The 14017-nt window shown below is 45.4% G+C and overlaps 1 protein-coding gene across 1 annotated transcript in view; it reads left to right on the top strand.

Annotated features, from left to right (window-relative positions):
- Positions 1-11699, top strand: part of LOC143842883 (cytochrome P450 2J5-like) — a 28078-nt gene extending 16379 nt beyond the window's left edge. The window contains exons 5-10 of the mRNA XM_077348179.1: positions 3998-4158; positions 6321-6497; positions 6933-7074; positions 7695-7882; positions 8893-9034; positions 9747-11699. Of these exons, the coding sequence (XP_077204294.1) occupies positions 3998-4158; positions 6321-6497; positions 6933-7074; positions 7695-7882; positions 8893-9034; positions 9747-9934 (998 nt within the window). The 3' untranslated portion in view covers positions 9935-11699. The remainder of the gene's footprint in view (positions 1-3997; positions 4159-6320; positions 6498-6932; positions 7075-7694; positions 7883-8892; positions 9035-9746) is intronic.
- The last annotated feature ends 2318 nt before the right edge of the window (positions 11700-14017 follow it).

Genomic DNA, 14017 nt, shown 5'->3' with positions numbered 1-14017 from the left:
AAGTCCCTCTTCTTGTTTTCTTCATTCAGTAACAAGAATAATAGCTTTAGATGAATTTCCCCATTTGGGGAATTAGAAACACCATCAACTGCATTTACATGGCTTCCAGATGAATCTCTCTCTCCTTTCATTGTTATTTCATTGATATCCCTGGTCATCTGCAATCAAAAAGACAGATTTCTTACAAAATTTGATTTCGAAGGAAGGCGCTCTGCTTTTGTTTCCTTTGCTTCCAGTATCTGTACGTGAAAGTTTCTGCATCTGTTTCTGCAAAGAACTCAAACTGGTCTATGTGTACCTCTCCTTTCCCTTTTATTCCCCAACCCCCCTGATATTTCAGTGACCTTGGGAGACTTTGACTGTCTCATAGGCCCCGTTACTTTGAACCGGAACCCGTTTGCATTCTTCATCAAACATTCTGACCACCACAAAACACTGTCAACAGGGGAGTGGTTGCACAGAAAGCACTGAAGCCGAAATGATGCCAGAAATTGGAAGAAGAAGAGCTGGTTTTATACCCCACTTTTTACTCCCCGAAGGAGTTCCAAAGCAGCTTACAAACACCTTTTCCCTTCCTCTCTTTACTCAGACAACCTGTGATAAAGGTGGGACTGAGAAAGCTCTGAGAGAATAGCTCTAAGAGAACTGTGACTAAGCTAAGGTCACCCCGTTTGCTGCACGTGGAGGAGTAGGGAGTCAAACTCCATATCAGAGGCTGCTGTCTTTAATTACTTAATTACCAGCCTTTCTCAACTTTTTTATCATTGAGAAACTCCTGAAACCCAGAAGTGGCCCAATTGTGCAGAATTCTTGCCCCTCTCCAGGCCCCCGATTGCCCATTTTGGGAGGTTAACATATCATGTTAACATATAAGGTAAAATCATCCACTAAATATTTTTAAACTGAATATATAGATACAAATAAATTAACAACCACCCATTCAGGAAACCCTTCCAGGGCCATCAAGAAACGCCAGGGCTTCACAAAAAACTGGTTGAGAAAACATACATATACCATGTTCGCTCTTAAGAACTGCTACCTGGGCAATGACATTGGGCTGACAGCTGTACATTTTGCAAGAGGTCACAAGTTATGTGGCCTATTTGTTAGGTAGCAGTTATGGCCCTTGTTGTGCACTTGTTATGTCCCTCTTTGATGTCTTTCCCCCCAAAATATTGACTTTGAGTGATTCATCTACACTGGCATAATATTACTTCAGTGCTTGTTTCTGTATTTTGAGCTGTCTTTGCACAGAAACTGTCCTTACACCATACATGACCTACAAACAAATTTCAGACATATGAAGAAAGGTTGGGGGAGCTTGGTCTGTTTAGCCTAGTGTGGATCTTCAAGTATTTAAAAGGGTGCCATATGGAGGATGGAGCAGAATTGTTCTCATTTGCCCCAGAGGGACAGACCAGAATGAATGCGATGAAATGAATTCAAAAGAAATTCCATCTAAACATCTGGAAGAAGTTCCTGATAGTTATAGTGGTTTCTCGGTGTAACAGGCTTCCTCAGGAGGTGGCGGGTTCTCCATCTTTAGACATTTTTAAACAGAGGCTGGACAGCCATCTGACGGAGAGGCTGATTCTGTGAAGGCTCAAGGAGGTGGCAGGTGACAGTGGATGAGCGAGAGGGTTGTGAGTGTCCTGCATAGTGCAGGGGGTTGGACTAGATGACCCATGAGGTACCTTCCAACTCTATGATTCTATGATTCAGGTTTACTAAAAAAAAATGCCATCCTAAATGTTGGCAGCATTTTGCCCTTGAGGAGCTTACAGGTGGGGAAGTGAGGATAATTAATGAATCCCTGTATGAGCAGCCAACCAAGTTGCAGGCTCCTGCTGTCCCTTGAAGAAAACATAGGTAGCAGAAGCAGCGAGTGAGGAGGCTATGAGAGTGAGAGCATGCCTGATCTGGGGTGTTGTTGTTAGGTTAGGCAAAGTCATGTTCGACCCATCATGACCCCATGGACAATGATCCTCCAGGCCTTCCTGTCCTCTACCATTCCCCGGAGTCGAATGAAGGCCAATTAGTTCAAATTGTAGTCTACCAATGAGAGTCAAATTGTACTCTGGAAATGAGAGCCATTCAGTTCAAATTCTACTTTGTCAATGAGGGCCGATTAGTTCAAATTGCAATCTGCCAATGAGGACCAATCAGCTTAAATTGCATTCAGACAACTGACTCCCTACCTGATTGTCTCTCTCTGGGTATGTGCCACCAATAGGGAGAGAGCACTTTCCAATAAGGGACAATTGTAGTGTATATCTGTCCTCTTCTTCCTCTTCCTGCTATTTGCTGGGTTGAATAGGTGCTGGTCTCTCTGAAAGGCCTTGCTGCTGGTAAATTGATCTATCCTCAGCTTCTTCTCACCTTCCATCTTCACAGGGCAAGGGAGGGAAGCCAGCTGCCTCCTGCCTTGTGCTCAGGTTTCAGTTGTCTGCTGGAAGGAAACCCAGAAGAGCTGCCAGGAAGACAGAGAGAATCTATATTTTAAAAACAGAATGCCAAAAATAAGAAAGAATGCAATGAATGTCTTAACTCAATCCAGTGTGTCAAGTGCATCTGCAGAAGGAGCAGATCACAGGATGTGTCCACAACCTAGGCCTCCCAGCTTCAAGTTCATACAGGCTGTCAGTAGCCTCTCAGTCCTCACTCTGTGATAACTCACGATCTTTTGTAGTCAACAGTTGTCTTGCTAACATGGTATAATTCCTTTTACACTGGAGCTCTCTTCCAGTACATAAGTGGCATTGTTTAATGGGTGCAGGTGAATCAGGTGTGTTGACAAAGCAGGGAGCTGCAGCTGGAGGCTGGGCAGAGAATAAGGAGCTCCTGCAACAACTTTGAAATCTAAGCTCTGCAGCTCAATTCCCTCCTGCTGGTCAGAGTTCTTTGCCTGTTTAACATTTGGCTGGACTAAGCTCTCATCCAGCTCAGGCTCCACTGAAGCTGGGGGCTTTGGCAAGCCTTTTCCTCTGAGGAGTCCTCCCTAACAGTACCTGGAATTTGGCAACCCAGCTGGCTGCATATGAAGGAGGAATCAACTCTTGAGATTACAGTGTGATATTCTTTAATGACTTTCCCACATTGGATCTCAGGATCCAGTGTGGAACTGAGGTGAGGAGGACCAGAACCCAGTACAAGTATATGTGCTAGTGCTCATTGTATTCTTGGGTGCAAAAGGCTTTGCCTCTAGTCTATTCATATTGTGGATCTCATGATTTCTGGAGATCTTAAGGAAGAAGTTGTATCCTAAAAGACATTTCAGAATAGTCTTTATTAAAACCTGCTGTGGTTGGATGTGAGGGTATATTTGTCTAAGGTATATGTTTTAGTAAATAACATGATACATTTTAAAGTGTTTTTTAAAAAGATAAACCACTCTTAAGTTTGTGAAGATCTCAGTTTTGTTTCTCTTATTGCACTCTGACATCCACTCTGAGGCTGATTCTGCACAGGTAGAAAAGTCTGGGAGGGTGGTCACATGGCAGCAGGGCTAATCCCCATTTCCACATGATGTCACCAACGGGGTGGGCCTCTCACGGGCCCAAAGTGCATTAGGCTCCCGTTGCCCCACTTTAAGGGAACGTGGATGTTTTCTGTGTTCCTTTAGGTGCTCCGGCAACCAATGGGACCTAGCCTGGCAGAGTCCCATAGGCAACAGAAAATCCCCACTCAGCTCTGCAGCACTTTGTGCCACTATGGGGCAAAGGGGGGCATTTTTTGCAGGTAAGTGGGATTGTGTTCTGACACAATTCAACCTTCCAGTAAAAAAATTGTGCCTCCCCACACAGCAGAACTATTCCACCACGACTATATCCTTCAGGATGCATAAATTCAGAGTGGACCAGGTTTGCTGCCACAATGGGGACACAGAAAATGGCGGAGTTTGCAGCTCTATCAGAATGCACCAGCACACCACTGGTGCAGAATCACCCTCAGTGTTCACCAAAGAGGGGAAATTCTTTGTAACCAATTTTATTTTCAGGACAGCCATTTGATCCTGCAATACCCATCGCTAATTCCTTCTCCAATGTGATCTGTGCTATGGCCTTTGGACACGGGTTTCCTGTTGAAGATAAAGAATTCATCAAGTTGATGGAAATCATTGAATATGTGTCTAAATTTGTAAATAGCTCCAGTCATATTGTAAGTCATTTTCTTTTGTTTTCCTGTTAGGTCAGGCAGCCCTAGATATCCTTTCCTGACATCTTTAAGATGAACCCTTTAAGACAGAGGTTCTCAACATGGGGGTTACGACCACTTGAGGGGTTGTTCAGCCCTTTCCCAAGGGTCGCTAGGAGCGGCAGTGGCTGCATGGCGCTGGCCTCCAGTCGTTGAACCTCCAGCAAACTCAATCCAAAGATATCACTCTCGGGCTCCAGGAGGAAGCTTTAAATCGTTATTGGGTAGAAGTCAGCAAGGAAAGGTCCATATGTTGCATATGTTCACAGACAGCGAATGTTGACAGGCACCGTGTTAGGGAATGGCAGGGCCGATATACTTGGGCTGTGGGAAAAGTGGGCAAGGCAAGACACCAGCCTGGGTGGGAAAGCAGGATCACAGCACCCTCTGATATGGAGCTGTGTTAAAGCAAGTTCCCCCATCTGTTGTTATGGGCTCTGGGGAGACAACCTTGAAGATGAGAGGCAGTGAGATGTCCGGGAAGCAAGGAGAAGCCTTCGAAATGCAAGCTGAGCATAGGGGTGGGGCGGTGCTCTCCCGTCTCACTGGGATGCCAGATTCTGGCAGGAGACTTGGGACATTGGGAATAGAGTCTAAAAATCGGGGCAGGAACCAGGGGTTCATGACACCTCCTCCGTGCCACCTTGGAGCTCATGGAAGCCGTGGAGGAGGTCAGCACCTTGGCAAGTGCCGTGGCAAGCAGGAGTGGTAGTGGCACGTGTGCATGCGCCGCCCCTGCCCCTCTTGTTGGGGTCATGGCATTAGGGCAGTTGAGAACCACTGCTTGAAGATGACTCCTTGGTCAAAAGAATTTGGTGGACTCAAAGGCTGAGGGACATCGGAATGTTCAACCTGGAGAAGAGGTTGAAAAGGGAAGTGATTGCTCTCTAAGTATCTTAACGGTTGTCACTTGGAGAATAGCTAGGACTGGTTCCTGTTGACAGCAAAAGATCAGACCCACAGTAATTCCAAAATCACATGATCACTACTACCAAGTGTGCTCACTACTTGCACTTCATCCACCAGTTCTTCCCAATTAATGAGTATCAGGTCTAAAATAGCAGAGCCCCAGATTCCCTTCTCTACTTTTTGGGAAATTAAGCTTTCAGCAAGACGTTAAGAAATTAACGGAGTTTGTATTTTTACCAGAGTTGGTCTTCCAACAAATATCTGGATAATTGAATTCACCATGACCACTGTCCCCCCCCCCCTTTGAGAACTGTGTAATTTGGTCTAGGAGTATCTCTGTCCCTTTTGAATAGATTGTACCCCTCAATACCAGTTGTTCAATAATGAGTATTATCCCACCAAGTTTCTGTGATTCCTATTAGGTCATAGTCCCCTTCTTCTATTAGGACTATTAGTTCTTCCTGCTTGTTTCCCATACTCTATGCATTAGTGTAGAGACATCGCAATCCATCCTTTGTGCACCCCCATGGTTTTGGCTTTTGAACTTCCTTGTAAGTTAGTAGTTCCCTGCTTATGTGTTGTTCCCTGTAGCTTTGCAATCTTCCCATCGCCAGTTCTTGCCCTCAAACCAGGTTCCGAATTTACATATCGCTCCCCCTTTGAATTTCGTTTAAAGACCTCTTCACCAGGTGTGCAAGGGTTCTCCCCAAAATACTTTTTTCACCCCTTGTGAGGTGCACTCCATCTCCAGATAGTAGCTCCTCATATTGACATCATAGACCATGATCCAGAAATCCAAACCTTTCCCGACGCCGCCAGTGACGTAGCCAGTCATTTACTTGCATGATTTTTCTCTCCCTTCCTAAGACAGGAAGGACTGATGAAAACACAACCTGAGCTCCCAGGTCCTTTAGCTTTCCCCCCAGATCCACAAAGTCTGTCTTAATTCGTTCCATGCTATGCTGGGCAGTATTATTTGTCCGTACATGGATGAGAAGGAAGGGGTAATAATCTGTGGTGAGCCTGTCCAGCTGTTCTGTGACTTCCTTGATGCGTGCACCAGGTAGGAAGCAGACCTCTCAAGACAACAAGGCTGGTCTACACTCTTCGGCCCGATGCCTCTCAGCAGGGATGTTGATTTGAGAACCTCACCAATTATTTTATAGACTGAGCCAGCTGACAGTACTGATAAGATTTTGCTTTCATCTTCCTTCTAGCTCTATGAACTTTTCCCATGGATCATGAAACACCTTCCAGGGCCTCACAAGAAGACCTTAGCAGGTATAGAGATTGTGCTTTCATTTGCAAGGAAGGAGATCGAAAAGCATAAGGAGTATCATGCTGCCCACGAGCCACAAGATTTCATTGATTTCTACCTGTCTCAGATAAAGAAAGTAAGTAGTCACCTTCTACATGAAATCAGATACATTCAAGAAGAAGGAAAAAGTTGATAGTACATGCAAACATTACATTTTCTTAAAGGGAATACTGAGAAAGATACGTTGACATGGTCAATAAACAGAATGTTCCCTAGCCTGTGAATATTTTGTTCATCCATGAACTGATATTTAATTTTGTCAGATTCTATTTCTTTTCGAGAATATATTTGATTTCTATCAGTATCATTGCTTTTTGTCCTGGTGGTTGACTTTAGATGACAAAATTTGCCTGGACCCTGGGACCAAGGTCATGATTCTAGCAGAACATCACTTTGGGTGTGAAGCCAATCGATCTGATGCTTCCTCAGAACATCTTATAGACTCTTCTACCCATGGCTTCAGGGTCACGATATTGAAAATACGATCTCACTTTCTTTCCATGAACAACAGAGGAAGCATGACCCCAACTCTACTTACAATGAAGAGAATCTGGCTCATTGCATCCTTGACCTGTTCGCAGCAGGAACCGAAACAACTGCCTTGACACTGCGATGGGCCTTGCTCCTCATGGCAAATCATCCAGACATTCAAGGTAAGAAGGACTTCTGTATTGACTTTAAAATAACATTCCAGTTTAAAACGATTATAGGGTTGAAATTTAAGTCTCTATTTTCTAGATTTGGAAACACGGTGTCATCAGAGATACATCACTACCTCCAATCATACTTATGATATCTCATATGATAGGGATGGGAAAAAGGATGACATATGATTTCCAGATTATGCACACTTGTTATGGATTTTTTCACTTGAACAGTGTAATAGATAAAAAGGTAGACTGTACATTGTATTCCATAACTCCTAGCCAGCAGGCAGAAGACCCATTTATCAGGTTCTTCTTATGTTAAGGATGCTTGTCATGAGGACCAATTTGGATTAATGGACTCTGGTTCTTTTACAGTTTTGTTTCTTTTATAAACTAATACTGTATTTGCTGCTTCTTGATCCAAGTTTGCGACTCAACGTGTATTGCATGCCTTGAACCTTATAGAGAGAGGCGGGAAATAATCATAATCGTAATCGTAATCGTAATCATAATAATAATCCAGTATTTGGAATACTTCATATTGAATAGTTTCATTGTTTCGTGAATGGGGTACAGGAAAATGCTGGGCTAATAATGAAGGGTTTTTTTTTAATTGTTTTCCACAGAGAAAGTCCACAAGGAGATCCAAGATGTTTTAGGCTCCTCTCAACTATTGCACTACCAAGATGAGAAGAAACTGCCCTACACGAAGGCTGTGATACATGAGATCATGCGTTTCAAGTATATCTTGTTGTTTGGACTCCCCAGACAATGTTCAAAAGATGTGAACATGCGTGGTTTCCTTATCCCAAAGGTACAGGATATGCTTCTGGTTGCCCTTCTCAATCCTAAGAGTAATATCGCTGAAAGATGTATATGTCTAAAAGAAGAAGGAGGGTAGTTTTTATATTCCCACTGAAATCTCCGGGCTTCCCAATTGAGCCCAGGGTTGGCAGCCGAGCCCAGGTAGGACTCGGAAATCCCTTGGAATTATTGCTCATCTTCAGGTGTCAGAGATCAGTTCCCCTGGAGAAAATGGCTACTTCGTGGGTGGGCCCCATTGCAAGATACTCCATTGTAGTCCCTCCCTGCCCTAAATCCCACCCCCCTTTCAGCTCCACCCCAAATGTCTTCAGGTATTGCACAGCCCAGAGCTGGCATCCCTCACTTGGACTGAAGAAGGAAACCAAGAAGTGAAACACGGTATTTATTTATTTATTGACATATTGTGGCCAACTGAGTACGTAAAATTGATCCAGTTCCTTTCCAATACTGTTCCTGCCTCTGCATATCTCATTTTCTGTTTGCAAATATCTTTCAAACAGTCGTAGACAATTTGGGGTTCAACAAAGCTCTAATGGGGGTCTCAAAATTACAAACATTAACTATCAGGCTGTTGTTGGTACATTAATTTCTTTTCATCATTTTATTTTTTTTCTAGTTTGGGTCACCAAATGCTGGAAATGGCTGGAGCAATTTAAGGCCCCCCCCCCCAAAAAAAAACACAGCAGGAAACCTCCCAACCCCAAACCCCTCTGCCACTCATTAGGTCAACAGATTTAAATATGTGGAATCTCATCCCCCGTGCATACAAGGGATATGGTGGGGCATGCTGCGCCATAGTGAGAAACCAGGCCGCCACTGTGCATAATCATTCCATGTGGTCATCACTGTGATGGTGCCAAAATGTTGCTCCCCCCCCCCATCTCCTGCCAGCCCTCAAGCGATCCTCTGAAGCAGCAAACATTTGTCCTGGGACAATGACTAGACAAGAGCAATGGCCTTGATTGTATACATCCTGAAGCAACGGTTTCTTTCTTCCAGGGGACTGTTATTATAGCGGATCTACGTTCTGCTCTTCTTGATCCTAAGCAATGGGAAACACCAGAGGAATTCAACCCCAATCACTTTTTGGACAAAGGCGGGGATTTTGTGGAAAGGGAAGCCTTTCTTCCGTTTGGGGCAGGTAAGTGCACAATGTGATTGACAGCTGTTCACAGGGTTCTCTGGAGGATTACACTGAGGGATCCTTTCTTCTAGGACAGAATGTTTTTAGGAATCACTAAATTACCAAAACTTTATGACAAAGATTAGTTTGATGATTTTGGGGTACAGACCAACTGAAAGGTAAAATCTGTTAAATGTAGCTAGCTTGGACATAACAAGGCACTTCTTTATTTTTGTATATTTTGCATGACATTCTAGAGCTGAGCAAGAACATGGGGATATTGAAGACCTCCCCGGTTTCCCCAGAGCTTTAAGTAAAGGAGGCAGGAATGGAATGTGGGTCTTTCTGCAAGTAAAGAATGTCCTTCTCCGTGGAGAGAGGACTCTTCCCGTTTAAGCACTTCAGCAGGGCAAATGCTGCATCCCAGGAAGAAATAGGGAATTTAGATAGCTTTATTAGGAAGAAAGTTTGGCATTTGGTATGGAGGACTTATAGTTGCAGCAACACAAGTCTTGGCCCATCAACTCATGGTCTGTAAACCAAAGAACAAAATGGATGTTCAAGATGATACATTCTAGACCAGGGGAAGTCAAACTGTGGCCCTCCAGATGTCCATGGACTACAATTCCCATGAGCCCCTGCCTGGAAGGCCGCAGTTTGACTACCCCTGGTCTAGACAATACATGCTAATAGCTCTCTCACATGTTGCCTTCCTTTGTTTCCTTTGCAGGGGCCCGTGCCTGTCTGGGAGAGCAGCTGGCAAGGATTGAGATCTTCCTCTTCTTTGCCAACCTGCTGAGGGCATTCACTTTCCAGCTGCCAGAAGGAGTGAAAGAACTCAACACAGATCCAATAGTCGGTGGATCAGTAGCTCCTCACCCCTATAAGCTCTGTGCTGTTCCCCGCAGCAGTTCATAATAAACTAAAGAAATCAGAGTGTTCCATTTCTCCATCAAAACCTTTGCTTCATCCTACCGTTGCTCTCACCTGCTCAATTCATTCAGTCCTTGTTTTCTCTAACAGAACTTGACAGATACTTCCTCAAGGTAGATTTAGGCAGATCTGCCATTGCTAATTTTTTACTTTTGCCTGATAGAATCATAGAATCATAGAGTTGGAAGGGGCCATACAGGCCATCTAGTCCAACCCCCTGCTCAACGCAGGATCAGCCCTAAGCATCCTAAAGCATCCAAGAAAAGTGTGCATCCAACCTTTGCTTGAAGACTGCCAGTGAGGGGGAGCTCACCACCTCCTTAGGCAGCCTATTCCACTGCTGAACTACTCTTATAAGTACCCAGCTAATACTGCCTTTCCCAATCATTACTGTTTACCCCCCCCCCCCCAGCAAGCTGGGTATAAGATAATCTTATCAGTGGTTTTGAAGTCTACATGTAAATTACCTACGGGACCACCTACATCCTTATGCCCTCCCCAGGGCACTGCACTCTGCAGGTATGCATTTGCTGATGGTCCCAGGGCCCCAGGAGGTACGCCTGACCTTGACCAGGGCCAGGGCCTTTTCGATCCTGGACCCTACCTGGTGGAATTAGCTCCCAGATGAGCTCCAAGTCCTAATGGGACTCTCTGAGTTCCGTAGTGCCTGCAAAACAGAGCTCTTCCAGCAGGTGTTTGGTTAGTGAGATTGTCCCCTCAGTTCCTGTGTATGGTATTAGTCTGCACCAGGAACTCTATGTTATTCCACCAAACTCCCAATCAATATTGTCATCTGTACCGGTCCCAATGGTCCAATGTGTGAGGAGAAGGTTTTAATGTTAAATAATGTATACAGCCCTTTTGTATGATGTTGGGGGTTGTTTTTAGGATCATCGGGGATCTTTTTTAAGGATTATGATTAAGGATGTGATTTACTATATACTGTTTTAATTCTTTTTGTGAATGGTCGTGAGCCAACTTACTGAGAGAGGCGGTATACATATTTACATATAAATAAATCAAAATAAATGTTCTGTACAGAATTCTAAAAGGTAAAGTGTGCTGTTGAATCACAGCCAACTCTTGGTGACCCTGATGGAGAAGTGGGTGAAATAATATTTTCTTAACAATTGTTCTGTAAAGAGAAGCTTAGTGTTTCAGACTCTTTCGTAACAGAAGGCCCAGAAACTTGTTCTTGTTCTTGACTGTGTTCTGCCAAGGCTGATATGTTCTATTCCCAAGGCCAGTGGAAGTAACTGGAATTGTGGATATTAAACCATTGGAGTCAGGGTGACTTAGCAAAATGGCCATGGGTTGGTCCTGTGGGATGTGGAAGGGGTAGAGACCCCCGTTATTGGTTTGACCCAAAGGACATCCTCTTTTCCTGACTTCAAGGGAAAATTATAAAGCCTCATGCATTCCTTTGTTCTGTACTCAGATTTGGGGAATTTGGGACATGCCCCTGTGTCTGTATTTCTGCTGCAGTAAAAATATACAAGGTTATTCTCTCAGTGTGATTTGGGGGATGGCAAAGGGACCTAATTTAGCCGCTTGGCTATCAACCCCATGAAGGTCAAACTCATGAGTCTTTCAAGGTGAGCACTGCCTACCTTTGCATAGAAGCACCACTCTTCCTTGGTAGCAAATCTGAACCATGAGGCCTGCTAAGAATATACAATTTTGGGGACATGTAAAACCAGGCATTTCTCAGAACTGAGTTAGAAAGCAAGCTCATTCAATAGTATATTCCAGAGCAAGCCTTTTATCTGATCCTTAGTGATGCTACTATTCACTTATTAATTAATAAGTCAACAATTAATGAATCAATTATAATTAATAAGTTAATTAATAAGGGGAGGTTTATTTAGTGGGAATGAGCAATCTGGCCAAGGTTGTGCGTTTCGCGACTTGCAGTGGCCACCAGTGATGATGTGGCGGAATGGCTGGGGAAGAAAGATGCTCCATCATGAGCATGAGCTGGCTATCTGAGCGGGAGGTGGGGCACATGGCGTCTTTATAAGGCACCAGGTGCTCACAGCTCAGCCTCTTCTCTCACAGTAGCCAAGAGGGCAGGTACTCACCCCCCCCCCAGTTACTATCTTTGTTATGATGGTTTTACTGGTTACAGGTATTTGTTATTTAGCTTGCAGATTTGTTGATGTAAATTCCGCTATATGTTTTGTCACAGCTGGTGGGATGGCAAGGAGAACAAGACTGTTTTGGGAGGGAATCCAGAAAAAGTGACAAATGACTCCCCAGCTGACTGGTCTCTAGAAGAGGCAGGACTTTGTGAGCAGGGCCAGCCCAGTTGAACTGGACGGTTGGAGGCTGGTATACACACCCCCTGAAGCACCCAGATTCACTACATCATGGGGTTACCCAGTGGCTCGGGGACCCGTGGCCCATCACGGGACTGGTACAGGCTCCCCTGGGCACTACTCGGGTTCCACACAAGGGTCAGATGACCCAAGAGTTTAACAGGCTCCCTCTCCCCTTGCTGGCCAACACATAGTTTTGTTGAAATAGGCCTGTTTTGCCAAACCATAATAATATTTGAGTGTCATCCTTCAGCCACATGCCGGCCTGAAAGTCAGTATAAATTCAGGAATGTGACTTCTTGAATAAGGGTAATGTTAATCAACCTACATGCTTCAGTCTTCTTTGCATGGCTATGAACCGCAGGTATACAGAAGGATCTCTATAGACCCATTAATCTCTGAAGTTAGAAATTCTTTTGAAGCAAATGGCAGGTTTGTGTTCACAACCAGACATACCATCCAATTTTAAACAATGGCTTGTATAAATAAAAGCGGCTGGTCATCATGGGAGGAGATGGTGTTAAAGGTAATTGGTCAATCAGGTCCATCATTGGCACCTGCAGGACTTTGGCCATCTACCCACTGGTTGCCCAATCAGATGAGAACTCCTGCCCCTAATGGTCTTCCCACTATTCTGCAACTTCTTTGCGGTCTCTGGCTCCTCAGACGTGTTTTCTGAGGTCAGTGAGCTGCTAGGGGTGTCAGGGGGCTCTTAGGCTTCGTCCTCCTGAGGCGATGGGTCCTGCCTACAGTGCTTTGGGAAGCCAAACTGTGTCTTCTTTGAGGGGGGTGCGTCTGCCCCACCACCACTACAACTGCCAGCTTCCCCATCTTACGGACCTTGGGGCACGCCAGCCGCTAGGCCGTCCCTCCCTCCTGTCTGACATGGAGGCCGCCAGCATCTTCCTTGATGCCACCTCCCACCAATTCTGAGCAATCTGCATGCCTGCAGGCTGAGAAAACCCCAACGGCCCCGGCCTAAGCCACAAACAGAGGGGAGGGCCAAGGGGGAAAGCCAGGAGAAGGGAAGGCTCCCATAGGGTGATGCACTTCGGCTGCCACAGCCGCCATTCAAGCCCAAAGCAGCCAGCGCTGCGGCGTGGGGGGGAGGGATGGCGCCAGTGCCAGCGCACCAGTCAGTGCATGCATGCAGGCGCAGAGCTCCGCCATCGGTGCCACCCCTCCCCCCACGCTGCAGCACTGGCTGCTTTGGCCTCGAACGGCAGCTTTGGCGGCCGAAGCGCACAACCGTGTCTAGGATTACAGCACCAGACCAGAGAGATCAGTTCCTCTAGAGAAATTGGATGATTTGGAGGGAGAACTCTATGGTACTGCAATTGAGGATGACAATCTCCAGGTGGGACCTGGGGACCCCCTAGAAATACAGCTCCAGACTAAAGAGAAGTTCCCCTAGAGAGAAAAGGGTGGGGGGTGGGGAATATGGTGGCTTAACCAGTTCAAGTTTACATGAGCTCTCAATCCAGGCAGAGGACAAACGCGTTCCATCCAGGAGAAACAGGCGAGGCACACGAATTCTCGATTCTCACTGAATTCTCTCCCTAAGGGCTCTTAGGGGTCTTGGAGTTCAAAGAGGTTCACTGCTGGTCCATGGAGAGTCATTCTCGAGATCCCAAGCTGCCCCTGCTCAGTGCCCTGAAGTCACCTCCGCCATATTTTCTCCCTTGTCTTTTTCTCCTTCTTGTGAATGCATTTCACCATCTCCCCGGACTCCCACTCTCAATCAACAGCT

The sequence above is a fragment of the Paroedura picta genome, chromosome 8 (genome assembly GCF_049243985.1).
Source record: "Paroedura picta isolate Pp20150507F chromosome 8, Ppicta_v3.0, whole genome shotgun sequence".
In the NCBI taxonomy this organism is placed as follows: Eukaryota; Metazoa; Chordata; class Lepidosauria; order Squamata; family Gekkonidae; genus Paroedura; species Paroedura picta.
The sequence above is the reverse complement of the archived record's forward strand: the minus strand, read 5'-3'. Positions and strand labels throughout refer to the sequence as shown.